The sequence below is a fragment of the Danio aesculapii genome, chromosome 12 (genome assembly GCF_903798145.1).
Source record: "Danio aesculapii chromosome 12, fDanAes4.1, whole genome shotgun sequence".
Taxonomy (NCBI): Eukaryota; Metazoa; Chordata; class Actinopteri; order Cypriniformes; family Danionidae; genus Danio; species Danio aesculapii.
The window spans coordinates 35,537,045-35,552,578 of record NC_079446.1 but is presented as its reverse complement, the minus strand read 5'-3'; the positions used below and the strand labels follow the sequence as shown (position 1 = coordinate 35,552,578).

Sequence of the window (15,534 nt, the reverse complement as noted above, 5' to 3'; positions counted from 1 at the left end):
GTGGGTTTTCTCCCGGTGCTCCTGTTTTCCCCCTCCGTCCAAAGACATGTGCTATAGGTGAATTGAATAAGCTAAATTGGCCATAGTGTATGAGTGTGTGAATGAGAGTGTGGATGTTTCTCAGTAGGGTTGAGGCTGGAAGGGTATCCGCTGCGTAAAATATGTGCTGGATAAGTTGGAGGTTCATTCCGCCGTGGCGACCCCTGATGAATAAAGAGACTATGCTGAACAAAAATTAATGAATGAATGAAAATGGGTGTTTAATTCAATACTTCTGAAGACAATATATGGCTTTATATAATTTTAGGCATTACTAAAATAAAATAAAAAAAAATAACATATAAAAAATGAACACTAATTTCTGATTGGTTATCAAAGTTAATTTATGTTTGTTCATTTTTTTAAACATAAATTAAAATATATATTGGTACTAAATTATAGAAATTTCTGTTCCTCTTTAAGACTCAGAACAGAAATATCTTTAATCTGATAAAAATCTTTCCTAATTAAAAAACTAACAAAAGCCTTATGGCTTGGAATGACATTTGCGTGATTAAATTACAAAATTTTCATTTTGGGGTGTTCAAGCCCATTAATGGAGTGTAGAGTTATTTTCACCCCCAATGACTTCAAAATTTCATTACAGTATTTGTGTGTTCAATATATTTGTTCTGCAGAAAAAATAAATAATAATAAGTAATTCATGTTATTCCCTTTGGCTTAGTCCCTTATTTATCAGGGGTCGCCATAGTAGAATGAACCGCCAACTATTCCAGCGTATGTTTTTCACAGCGAATCCCCTTCCGGCTGCAACCCAGTACTGGAAAACACCCATACACTCTCATTCACACTCATACACTACGGTCAATTTTCTTTACCCAATTCACCTATAGCGCATGTCTGTGGCTTTGTGGGGGAAACCGGAGCACCCAGAGAAAACCCACGCCAACACAGGGAAAACATGCAAACTACATATAGAAATGCCAACTAGCCTAGCCGGGACTCAGTCCAACAACCTTCTTGCTGTGAGGTGACAGCGCTAACCACTGAGCCACCGTGCCACCCAAGTATATAATGTTAGAATTAAAATTTATGTACTCTGTAAAATATTTGTAAATTAGCAGTTCTCTATTTTGTAATTCATGTTTTTTTTTGTTTATTTTCCCCCATTTATTTATGCTTTTGAATTGCATTATGGGACCTTGATCTTTCTTCCAACTTTTAAAAAAGCGACTTTGTTTAAAGTGATATATTGTCTGAGTTGGTGTTGTATAATACAGTACAGAAACCTTGTAATACTGGCTGTACATTTTCTGTTATTTTATATGTTTACTATTTTACTTATTTCTCTATATATTATTTCTTATACATTATATTACTTTAAAAAATGTCAATAAAAGTCACTTTGTTAAACTGTAGAGTTGAATTTTCAACATGAGCAGTGATTAAGGTGCCATAATGCAATTCACAACCATAAATAAATTATAACACTAATTAACAGATTTTTTTTTTACAGTGTACAATCCCTATAATATTCACTATTCATCTTTTTGAATTGACTTTTATTTTGTAGTGGCTGGGTAAGATGTGCTACAGACATAACATAACATAAATGATGAAACCACTGAAATCACAATTAATTTAACTAATAAAATTCCTTCACTAGTAGGGTTGTCCCGATACTGTAGTTTTAATATTACAATAATAAGATACATTTTAAAAATGTCCATTTCCCGCTATTATTTGAGCGCTGTTGAGCACGTTCTTAATTAGCGCTTCTTTGCAAGTGTGTTCACGTGTTTAACAAAAATGACTGTGATTGGCAGTGAAGGTCATCAGTTCACGAAACTCGCCTCTGTTTACTGAGTGTAACCACAGATATTTTAAAGCGGTGAAGATCAGTCAATTCATCAGCTTATCGCTCGTATGTCAGCTTATAAACAGACCAGCTGATCTTCGCGACTTTAAAACGCTCCAGTGTCCCTGTATCTGTAGTTACACAAAGCTGCCCTTATCAAATATTTGTTAGTCAATCTTAAAACACCAAATAAATGGTCTGTCTGGCTGTATATACACTGTATTACCCTTGGCTTATTTCAAGGTCTGTCTGACTAATCTGAAAGGTGACACTTGTACTTCACACAGCAACCTCCATCAAAACCACAAAAATGTGCAACAACATAAAGATCAAAACATGTCTAACGATTTTCAACGGACAAATGTGCAGTCATGTCTTATTTGACTCAAGTTGTTGTTAAAATGACTCAAAATACAGCCCTGAGAGTGTGAATTTAAGGTGGGTGTGGTGGATTTAGTTCCTGCAGCTCATGAAATTATTGTTCCATTGTCTTCACAACAACAGCTCAAACTTTAGGAAAAGTGCTTCCTACAGACATCCAGAGCTTAAAACACTCTTAAAAATGAAGTTTCCAGGAACCAAAAGGAGTTTTCGCAGTAATGGCATGAAAGAACCTTTCAAAGGGGACCTATAATGCCCATATTTAGAAGATGTAAAATAAGTCTCTGATATCCCTAGAGTGTATATGTGAGGTTTCAGCTCAAAATACACCACAAATAATGTTTTAGAACTGTTTGAAACTGACCCCTTTAGGCTTTGATCCAAATTGTGCTGTTTTGGTGACTGTTGCTTTAAATTAAAATGAGATTGTGCTCCCAGCCCTCTTTTCAAAAGGGGGCAGAGCTACAAATGCCTTTGTGTCAGAATAGCTTTTGAGGGAGCGATCATCACTAATTGCCGGGGCTTTCCCCTACGGCTGTGCAATTGATCGAAATTCAGTTTCAATTTCGGCTTCTAACGATTATGAAAAAAACATTAATCGAGATAAAACTATTATTGCATCATATACCGCCCCTTTCCAGTTGTACACATTTGTTTCTCTGCAAATCTCAGTTTCTCGTGAAAATGACTAAAAGCATGTACTGTAATGTAACTTTTGCAGCACGGGATGCGCATCATTCATTGATGTACATTCGAATCATTCATGTTTTTAAAAGCGTGAAAGAGATTGCATGCTGTTGTGTGTATGTGCTCAGCCTCAGAGGCGAGCAGAGCACACAGATATAGTCATCTTAATGTGAGCGCTTTTTTGGTGAATTACATACAAATTTGTGTCAAACTGCAGTGTTTAGTGATTATTCATATTAACCGTCATTTATGTAATAAACAAAGGATTTGAGAATCAAAAGACATGTGAAAGTGAAACCATAAATCAGAACCGTACTCCTCTTAAAGCAACAGCGCGCAATATTCCTGCTGCAGACTGTTTTTATCATTATTAATCAAACAACAAAAAGAGAAAATCACTCACTGCTCTTGACTGAAGGACTTTTGTAGCTATAATTAAAGTTTTTTCTTACAGTAAAGATGCTTAAAGCTCAGTTTGTTTCATATTTTTATTCTATTGAATTTATTTCCCTTCCCTTATTTACAAGGAGGAAAATAACTGTAAATATACAGTTGAAGTCAGAATTATTAACATAATATTTTTAATAACTCATTTCTAAGAACTGATTTTTAACTTAACTTGATATTTTATCTTTGCCATGATGACAGTACATAATATTTTATTACATGTTTTTCTAGATACTAGTATTCAGCTTAAAGTGACATTTAAAGGCTTAATTAGGTTAATTATGCAAGTTATGGTAATTAGGCAAGTCATTGTATACAGTAGTTTCTTCTGCAGACAATCAAAAAAAATCCTGATTAATAATATTGACCTTAAAATAGTTTTAAAAATATGTAAACCTGCTTTTATTCTAGCCACAATATAACAAATAAGACTTTCTCCAGAAGAGAAAAATATTATAGGAACTATTATTATAGGAAATATTTTGTCAAACATCATTTGGGAAATATTTATTTTAAAAAAATTAACAGTTGGGTGAATAATTTTGTCTTTAACTGTAAATTGTTCTGAATAATTGTGATTACAATTATGACCAAAATAATCGTGATTACAATTTTCCCATAATCAAGCAGCCCTACTTTCCCCCTCTGATGACACATAATCAAAGGAGAATGTCAATCAAAGTGTTTCTGCAGACTGTTTTCATCAAGTGTGATTACAAAATATAAAATTAATACTGTTTTTACTATTAGAAGCTGGTTATATTCACACACTGTTACCACATAACGTTAAATACATGAGTTTAAACCCCATATAAAACTGATTTTTGCATAATAGGTCCCCTTTAATGAAAATTATTAAATTCTTAAAAGTTCTTAGTTTAAAAAAAATCATAGTTTAAAGAACACTTTTATAATAAAAAACAAACGTGCACTGTAAATAATCATTTGTGCAATGAAAAGCCTTCATGGATGTTAAAGGTTCATTAAACCATCATTCAGCGCCAATAAGAACCCTTATTTTTAAGTGTACTTTTTACTGCTTATAAACAGGTGTCACTTCACCGAGTGCATGTTTCACTCTTGCACAAAAACAGACATTTAACCACTCTCTGCACGCTCTATTTGTGGTGTGTCTGTTGTTTTCACACAGGATATCCTGTAACATCATTTCTGCTACTCTGACATTATTGAAAAAAGCCAGGAAAAATACAAAAAAGTCATACGTGTGCACCACAAGTATTTTTGTGTTAAATTTTTAAGACGTCACGAAACAAAGCCAAGGCAACTTTAATATTCATAAATAAACAAACAGCATCCAAATGAATGAGATTAATTTTGTGCCATCTTTAAAAAAACAACAACAACTTTCAATCTGAAGATAAGGCTTAATATGACGCTTTTTAACAACATGCACAATCTTCAGCTTTATAACTAATAAATTTGCACACAAACAGTACTTAGGAAAGTAACAGTCTTGTCAAAATGGAGAATTACTAACATTAGCCAGCAAGTGTTTGCTTTACTATTCATCATCGACCTGTACGTTTGTCCTGTTTGTTGTAGCAAAACGTCATATGATGTGATCAAAACCGACACTATACATTCTATGGGTCTGTCAGTTTTTCATCATACTGCACTTTGTCACGCCGGTGTCGGTGTAAAAACAAAATTCAGTCAAGCAACTTTAACACCATAAAACTTACCGTAATTGTCCGCCTCCATGCTGTAGCGGTGTTTCACACTGATGATCTCCCTCCACTTCACACACTCAACATCACTGTCAGTCGCGCTGTTTGGCTTTTCTTTTTTTCCTCTTCCAGGTTACTTTTCTCACAGTGAACTGAACACAGGCCGTGTCTAAAGAACCCAGTGAGTCGACTACATAGACAGCATTTCTTGAGCGTTAAAATACCTCAAAATATAGCCTGTGCAGGGCGTTGATACATAATTACGCACACATCTGTTACTTAGCATTAGTATCATTGAAATGCTAAGCACTGTTTGATTTGCTTTATTATTCTTGTCACCATTTGATAGGTCGATATTTTAGTAAATTCTCCGTCTTATCCGGTCGACAGTTTTGATTCTGTCCAGCAGGAGTCTCCCCAACCTCTTGAGAGACTGAAGAGAGGACTTTGTTTCAATTCACACAGCCTCACATGTAAAGATACTATATACTGTGTTTTAAACAATCTATAGTAAGTGTGTTATGCTGCATACAGTAGCCTATTTACAACACTTTGTTAATGAATGCTGCAGTATACTGTAATATTAACTATAGTGAACTGAAAAACTGTAATAAATACTGTAGTATACTTTAGGTTTTACTGCAGTAAACTGGTGTATTAATATACTGTATATAGGTTAGTTGCAGAAAAATAAAAACAGTATTGGGTTGTTTCTAATTGTTATATTAGAACAGCAATACTACCACAACAGATTAATTCAACTATATATACTATTGTTCAAAAACACTATAGTATACTGTAAATTACTATAGTATTTTTTCATGTGGGTCTGCATAAGATTTTCGCATTCTGGGGTCATTTGTTCCCGATAAAATGTATTTAGTTGTTAGCACTGTTGACTCACAGCAAGAAGGTCGCTGGTTCGAGCTTCGGCTGGATCAGTTGGCATTTCTGTGTGGAGTTTGCATGTTCTCCCGGTGATGGCGTGGGTTTCCTCTGGGCACTCTGTTTTCCCCCACAGTCCAAAGACATGCGCTATAGGTAAATTGGATAAACCAAGATGGCTGTAGATGCAGATGTAGGGCATCTGTTGCGTAAAACATATGCTGGATAAGTTGGCGGTTCATTCCACTGTGATGACCCCAGATTAATAAAGGGACCGAGACGAAAAGTAAATAAATGAAGTTGGCCGTAGTGTATGAGTGTGAATGAGGCTATGGATGTTTCCCAGTACTGGGTTGCAGCTGGAGGGTTACGACTGTGTAAAATATATGCTGGATAAGTTGGCGGTTTATTCCGCTATGGCGACCCCTGATTTTATAAAGGGACTGAGCCAAAGGAAATTTTATGATTGAATAAAAAAAAGTTTAGACAACATAAATAGTTACTATAATTACCATATTATTACTGTCTTTGTTATTTCAAAAATACCACCATTGCATGATGAGGGTTAAACAACCCAAATAGCTGAAATGTAATTCTTTTATTTAAATAAAATGATCTACTGTATGCATTTCAAACAATACTTTAGATTTTACTACAGTAAACCGGTGTATAATGTTCTGTATATAGTTGTATAAATATTTGATAGTTCTATATTTGCATTGCCACAACAGATTAACTCAATTACTTTATTATATTATGGTTCAAAAACACTATAGTATTTACTATAAATTACTATAATGTTTTTTCATGTGGGTCTGTGTTTGATTCTCGCATTCTGGGGTCGTTTGTTCCCAATTAAACTTCTGAATTCAAACTTATTATTTTAAAAATATTTACACTATATAGTTACTATAGAGTCACCATATAATTACTGTCTTTGTCATTTCGAAATTAACCTGATTGCATTATGATAGTTAAACAACCTACACTGTAAACCCTAATGTTGTCTTTACTTAAGTAAAATTGACTGAACATTCCTTAAAATTTAGCATTTTGGTTCAATCACTTAAAAATACGTGTTAATTTAACGTACGTAAATGCATAAACTTGCGATTTTAAGTGTAGTAAGCTCCAACTAATAATTACTCATTTGACAAAATAGGTCATTTTCAATGTAGTTTTGACTGTAAAATTCTAATATGTGCAACCGTATAGAGCAAGATCTTTTTTTTTAATCAGAAAACAAATGGCTTCAGGTATAATTTTTCACCATAATGGGAATAAATGGCTGTTTTTAAATAGAGCATTTTAAAACCTTGAAGATCAGTTGGTTGCAACATAATCTCATTCTGAAAACGTAGCCCTATACATTTCTAGAGATCGCGATTTATGTAGCCATGTACAAATGGCTGCATTTCATCTTTAAAATTAACGCTACGGGGTGGTATGATGCTGTTCCTTTTCTTTCTTACCAGCTAACTGCTTACCTCCTTATGGACGGCTTTTCCGCTGTTACCAGTTTGTCCAGTAGCTCGACATGTACTCCGACCGACTTGAGATGTAGAGCGTAGTTGACTGTGACAACGGGGTTAGAGTCTGGTGAAGAACAGTTCCAGAAAGCAGGTAAGACAAAAACAAAAGCTAAAATATATAATATACAAGTAAATCACAGGGTGAGAATGTGGTCAAATCTGCAAATGTGGTAAAAATCAGGCGAGGGCTTTTCTTTTTCTGGATTGCTTTTTAAGACAGTGCCGTTGGGTTTAGGGAAGTGGGTGGACTGGTCAATCGGTACACTATTGGTTGGGTTTAGGGAAAAAGGATGGGGATATCGGTCAGTTGGTTGTTCAGTCAGTAAATCAGTCATTTGACAGCGGCCTCTGGTGGATTTACATGGGAACAGCAGGCACGAATGGCACTCGCGAGAGAAATTTAAGATTTGAAAAAGCATACTCAGTGGCCTCTGGTAGATTCGCAAAAACAAAAACTGCAACTAAAATATGTAGCTCCTGGGACGCATTTTCTCTCTCCAGAAATGTATATAGGGGTACGTAATCAGAATGAGCCTGGGTTGGTCGATTCATCAGCGGCTCACTCAGCTCATAGACAGACTAGCTGATCTTTACAGCATTAAAAGGCTCTAGTGTACATGTATCTGTGTTTACACTCAGTCAACAGCGGTGAGCTTGGTCAACTGAACAATTTAAGTATAATCTACAAAATCGGTTTTAAATAAACTTAAATATGCAAGTTTTGGAAGACTCCGCAACTTAATTAAGTTGAGGCAAGGAGATTACTCAATTAATTTAGTTCAATCAACTTATTGGGGTTTTCAGTTTAATGATTGAAATAAAATTTTTCAGGAACATTTATTCAAATAAAATTATCTACTCTATGCGTTTGTAAATTGAGGAAAAATGATGCTGTTATCACCCACCAGAAACCATAAATACAACACCCTTTTTTTAAAGTCATTTACAAACATAAAATTATGTTGCTGTCGTTTTTAAAACATGTAATTTCTCCTGCACATTATTTTCATAAGCATATAATTTTGCTCCCTAGATGGTATTTACCTGTTCCACAATAAATATTGGCAGGATGCTACATCTAAATGCAGGATTCCCCCTTGATATAGATTAAAGTTTGTCTGCACCCTCTCTACTATTAATCACTATTGGGCTTTGTTCAATGACTGACAGCAGCAGGAATTGTTATTCCAAACTGTAACACAAATAGACCAGACACAATTGTCACTATGCCCCTATAAGAAAAACTCTTTTTCTGTAGTATTATAGAAAAGTCCTCTAAATTATTATGTAAAATATTCTGTAAATATGTAGATTAGTTTACATTTAGCACTGTTTATACTGTTCATCTCAAGAAAGTTGGTGTTGCATTCTATAGTGTTTTCTTTTCCAAGGAAAAAAAACACACACGCTTTCTGGGCACCACATACACATTTTTGACATAGTTCCCCGGTTAAGTACTACCACAGACACTAAATTGCTTTTGTCTGTGCCGCACACAGTCAAACACGCAAAGGCAGACCAAGCCACAAAGTTTCTATCCTACACACGCACGCATGCACACACACACACACACACACACACGCACACACACACACACACACACACACACACACACACACACACACACACACACACACACGCACACACACGCACACACACACACACGCACACACACACACACACACACACACACACACACACACACACACCATCAATATCAATGAAAGCTAATCCACTAGCCTTGCATCTGAAATTGCTGATTAAAGGTGGGCTTTAAAGGGGACCTATTATGCCCCTTTTTACAAGATGTAAAATAAGTCTCAGATGTCCCTAGAATGTGTATGTGAACTTTTTAGATCAAAATAGCTCTCAAATAATGTTTTATAACTCTGTGAACCTGTCCCTTATAGGCTTGGCAAATTGTGCCATTTTGGTGACTGTCGCTTTAAAATTAAATGAGATTGTGCGCCCAGCCCTCTTTTCAAAAGGGGGCGGAGCTACAAAAGCCTATGGTTTAGCATAACAGCTGATTTAAAACCGGACCAAAGTTATCTGTGTGTATAACTGAAAATGTGAAAAGAAGTGGCTCAGAAGAACGCAGTCTATGGACACTACAGTGTTCATTTGTGCATCCTAAAACATGACAATTATAATGATTGCTGACATTAAATAATAATTGCTGACATTAGCTGCATTTCTATCCACCTATTTTTATGCGCATTTTGGATTGTCGCATAAAAACCCTAGGGTAAAGGATTAGGATAAATTTTTTATCTGATAAGAAAAAATGTGCAAGAACTATGATAGAAATGCATTTAACAAATAAATTCCAGCATGCGCATCAAAAAAGTCAGGTGATTTTGCTTCAACAGATCATGTGACAGGTATGATTGGGTGGACGATGAGATCTGACCATGTTTAAATGTTATATACAAGAAAGAAGTGATGACCTTCCTTGATAGAAAACATCAGCGGAATGCAGTGGGAAAAGGAAATACTTTTTTCATTTTGCGCATACATTTAATATCCATCTTTGGATGGAATCTAAAATCTAAAATCTTCAGCAGGTATGCACAGAAACTCTAATGGCGGACAACTGCTTCGCACTCAGGGCTGTCTATAATGAGGGAGAGATCATCATTAATGGGCGTGGCTTTTCCTCTCTGATGACACGTACAAAAGGAGAGTGTCAATCAATGTTTCTGCAGACTGTTTTTATCAACTGTGATTATAAAAAACAGAATTAATAATTTTTACCATTAAAGGCTGGCTACATTCACACACTATTGCCACACTGTGTTTAAACCCCTTATAAAAGGGATTTCTCCATTAGTCTCTGGAAGCTGTAAGTACATATATCAGACTTGCCAACACAATATCACGGCAATTCGTAACTTTTTGATTTAGTGGCTAATTCGTACGAATTCGTACGATCTAATTCAGACAATTTAGTATGATTTGCTCATCCCCCAATGACGGTTGTGTTTAGGTGCCACAACTCCTTTTTAAAATCGTACAATTTTGTACGACTGAACTCGTACAAACTACCTACTAAACTGACAAAATGTAAAATACTTAAGTTTTCTCATGAGATCAGGCTGGACTTGCAATGTCAGAGCTAATGGTGTCACTGTGAGGGGTAGGGTTAGGGGCGGGGTTAAGTGTGTGGATTGTAACTGCACTCGGTCTGCATCTCCATTTTTGCCAAAGTAGATAAAAAGTTCACCCAAAAAATTTTATTCAGTAATTAATTACTCACCCTCATGCTGGATGCCTGGTCTGTTTGAAACAAGTCTGAAAAAGGTTCACATTTGAAAATATAATTTAATACAATTTATAAAAACGCAATCTAATAATTATCAGCATTAATCCCACTGGAATTAATGTAATTAAACTTCTTTAATTTACAACCTATGATTATTCAGTACAGTCTAAATGTACAAATTTTAAAAATGACTTTTTTTGCATAAACTATCACTTTCTGATAAAAAAAATTGGATCACTGCTTCTTGCTGCAGTGGTGTATCAATAGGATTATATTCAAGTTTTACTAACAAAATTCGGTCACAAAAGTGTGAGTCACTGTATGTGGAAAGGCATTTTTTTGGCACCAAGTTATCTTTACTAACAAAGAGTTAAGTTTAGTTGTCGACCAATATATCACCAAGACCAATATATTGGCCAATATTTAGTATTTTTCAAATACATCAGACGAGAATATTTTCAGAGTGGCTGATATTATCGATTGGAACTTTTATTTTGATGATGCATGACCGCAGTCTTTCATTAGTAGTCTTTTATATTCATATACACTCGTAGCAGTGCAATGTAGTTGTATATCGTCACTGATGGGACACTAAAGCACGCCTCCCATCAGTGCTGATACACTGTACAGCCACATCGCACTGCTACGAGTGTGATATTGCTCATATATACAGTTGAAGTCAGAACTGTTAGCCCGCCTGAACTATTAGCCCCCCTGTTTTTTTTCCTCCAATTTCTGTTTAATGGAGAGAATGTTTTTTTAACACATTTCTAAGCATAATAGTTTTAATAACTCATTTCTTATAACTGATTTACTTTATCTTTGCCATGATGACAGTAAATAATATTTTACTAGATATTTTTCAAGACACTTCTACACAGCTTAAAGTGACATTTAAAGGCTTAAGTAGGTTAATTAGGTTAACTAGGCAGGTTAGGGTAATTAGGCAAGTTATTGTATAACAATGGTTTGTTTGTAGACTATCTAAAAAAAATTGCTTAAAGGGTCTAATAATTTTGCCTTAAAATGGTTTTTAAAAAATTTTAAACTGCTTTTATTCTAGCCGAAACACTAAGACTTTCTCCAGAAAAAACATTGTCAGACATACTGTGAAAATTTCCTTGTTCTGTTAAACATATTTAAAAAAGAAAAAAAATTAAAAGGGGGCTAATAATTCTGACTTTAACTGTATATACATATACCAGATGATAACCACTGTTTAAACTACAAGTATGATGACTTTAACATTTAGTTTTTTAATCCATTTTCAGTTCAATAAATTTTTTATTAAATTCACGTTAATTAAAATGAAATCAATTATTTTAGTCAAATGTCAGCCATTGACCACCCTGCTTTCCAGGATATTGGTTTCACCATCAGCCATCAAAAAAACCTTATCAGTCAACCACTAGTTAAATAACAAGATCAGGAGCCATGGATATTAGTTCTGTTTTTTTTTTTCTTCTTTTTTTTTCTTTTTTTACTCTCAGTGAGCTGATAGACATCATGTGTTTTATGAGTCACCAAAGATCACAGTTTCAGCAAATAATCTTCAATGAAAAAACCTATATCAGGGATGGCCTATTCTTATAAGATAAACCAACACTTTTTGCTCTTGTAATTATGGTCTTTGTTAAAAAAAATGAACATTTTCAGTAAACCCAAAAACAACTTTGAATCCATGACTCCACAGCTTCTGCGCAGCCGCAGCCAGAGAGGTGATGTCATCATAGCCAACCAACTTGCCATGAGATTTTCCAACCGTTGCATTAATTTATTTATTTTACTTCATTCTTTCTCTCAGAGCAGCACATTGTGGATTTTCGCTTTTTCCCTCTAGTCAGAGTGGAAACAATGAGAGTGTGCCAGCTGCAGACACAGACTCAGGAGCAAAGAGAGCCTTTTACTGCTATTCTGAGTGGGAAGAGAAACAATAAAGAGACTTCAGTAGGTTTATGACTACAAGAGCAAATTCCTTATTGATGCGATAGCAGCTAAAGTTCCCGATTCAGCATCTCTGGTGTGCTTTCCTGTATTATTATGAGGAAATTAGTTTTTTTTTATTGAGGGATTGTGGTACACAGTAAGGGTAAAAACGTGTTTTAACAAAAGTGTGTGGATTAAAAAACAACACAGCAGAGAGTAAAGCCTACTTTACATATTATATTCTGTTATACTGACAGATTAAGAGTAGCACTACAGTAGCACATAGTTTCATGTTGCTTTATGATGCTTCCAGAAAGAGGAAAAACCATCATAAATCATAAATGCAATTCATTTGGATTCATGCAATAGCTGTGTGCGAGTTGATAACACTGTGTGTGTTATCGTTATAAATAACTAGTTAAATTCATTAACTAACCACCAGTGTTCATTTTATGGCCAAAAGTTGTATCATTTTTGCAAACAACACCTTTTCCCAGACCAAAAAGATAGGATAAGATAGTAATATAATTATTTATAATTATAATATAAGTCGCCGCCAATAGCCTAATGGTTAGTGCATCGACATATAGCACCCAAGTGCTCGCGGCGACCTGAGTTCGATTTCCGGCTCGAGGCCCTTTGCCAATCCTTCCCCTCTCTCTGCTCCCCATACTTTCCTGTCTGTAAATCTCCACTGTCCTGTCAATAAAGGTGAAAACCCCTAAAAAATTATTTGAATTATAATATAAAACTATAAATAGTCTTAAAGAAGCACTGCATTAAATTATATTTGTTCCACACCATGTCTTTCAAATATGGAGATGAATTTTACCCCAGTATTTTCAAAGGAACTACCCTTACAGCGACTGCGTTTAAACAGGCTTTTGTCTCTTTTAATGCTTTAAACACACAAAATGGATGCTTAGGTCTATTTAACTGAATGTGTTGAAATTACATTTCAACATTGATGCTGTAAAAGGAACCGTATGAAATTGAAAATAGTCACATAAACATTTCACCTGAAGTTCATCATTGGCTGAAAAACACTAGCTGTGCATATAGCCCATTAATAAGTATTAGCATCTAATGAATGGGAACTAGAACCTAATAAATAAGTACTAGTAGGTAAATAGTAGGCTTGTAGTTCTTTTTTTTCTGAAAATTAGTACGCTAGTATGAATAAGCAATAGAAGTCATTATTATCAGCCATTATATAAAATAACAGCCATTGTACATTTTTAGGCTAAATAATAAGTATTAGTATGAATATGAACTACAATCCAATAAATAAGAAACTAACCGACACCTGTGGTTTTTACTAGTTACCATGTTACCATCCAATTTATTTAGGCATAATTAAAACTGTAGTTTAAGTAAACTTTAATAGCATCATACCTTAGAGTACAGTTTCAGGTGAGTTAACATAACTTATTTGACCTAAGTAAATGTGACTCAATATAAGCAAGAATTACTTTTACTACATTAGTAAATAATACTTGATGTAAAGTTAAGATGGGGTGGCCTGGTGGCGCAGTGGTTAGCACTCACAGCAAGAAGGTCGTTGGTTTGTGTCCGTCTGAATCAGCTGGCATTTCTGAGTGGAGTTTGCATGTTCTTGTTCATGTTCGTGTGGGTTTCCTCTGGGTGTTCTAGTTTCCCTCACAAGTCCAAAGACATGCGCTTTAGGTGAATTTGGTAAGCTAAATTGTGCGTAGTGTATGAATGTGAATGAGAGTGCATGGGTGTTTCCCAGTGATGGGTTGCAGCTGGAAGGGGATTCACTGTGTAAAACATATGCTGGATAATTTGGCGGTTCCTTCCGCTGTGGTGACCCCTGATTAATAAAGGGACTAAGCTGAAAAGAAAATGAATGAATGAATGAGTAAAGTTAAGATGACTTAATTGACCTAGGCAAGGCCAGGCAAGTAAATAGTAAAAAAGTAAAAAGTAAATAGTACTTAATGTGATAAAGTTACGATCACTTAATTGAATAAAGGCAATGAGTTTGCATAATTCAATTAGGTAAACCTAAATTACTTCTTACAGTGTAGTATGTACCCCGGCTGGGTCAATCTGCATTTCTGTGTGGAGTTTGAATGTTCTCCCCCGTGTTCACGTATGTTTCCTCTGGGTGCTCTGGTTTCCCCCACAGTCTAAAGACATGCGCTACAGGTGAATTGGGTAAGCTAAATTGGCCGTAGTGTATGTGAGTGTGTGCAAGAGTGTGTGGGTGTTTCCCAGTGTTGGGTCACAGCTGAAAGAGCATCCGCTGCATGAAACATGTGCTGGATAAGTTGGTGGTTCATTCCGCTGTGGCGACCCCTGATTAATAAAGGGACTAAGCTGAAAAGAAAATTAATGAATGAGTGTAGTAAATAGCAGCCTAGTAATTTTTTTTTTTAAAGTGGTAGCATGAATAAGCAATAGTAGCCATTATAATAATAACAGCAATAATAACGAATAAACAGTCTACTGTTATTTAATGGAAAGTATACAAAAAATAATTAGATAAAAAGTACTGGTATGAAAATAGATATTAGCACGTTAGAGCAGAACTAAATGTTACAATGGTTTGCCATGGTTACTTTGCACGTTTGTACTGTACTTGGTAGGTACATCAACATTATAATAACATTACATACACATGAAGCACACGTGTCTTTAACATGTAAACAAATCACGAAAAGCAGCTCGTTTTACTTCTGAACAAAGTGTAACGTGCTGTAGATCCATTTGGCGTAGATTGTATTCATTACTTGAATGTGCAGGCTATATATTAGTCCAAAACTCCGTCCTGACAGAAAGAGTGAAAGAAATCTTTTGAAGCCTTCGGCGAAGCGCCCACCTCTGGCTGGATCTGGTTTG

The 15,534-nt window shown here is 35.2% G+C and overlaps 1 protein-coding gene across 1 annotated transcript in view; it reads right to left on the bottom strand.

Moving 5' to 3' along the window:
- cyth1b (cytohesin 1b) overlaps positions 1 to 5,265 on the bottom strand; it is a 133,550-nt gene extending 128,285 nt beyond the window's left edge. The window contains exon 1 of the mRNA XM_056469251.1: positions 5,077 to 5,265. Within this exon, the coding sequence (XP_056325226.1) occupies positions 5,077 to 5,095 (19 nt within the window). The 5' untranslated portion in view covers positions 5,096 to 5,265. The remainder of the gene's footprint in view (positions 1 to 5,076) is intronic.
- Positions 5,266 to 15,534: the final 10,269 nt, after the last annotated feature.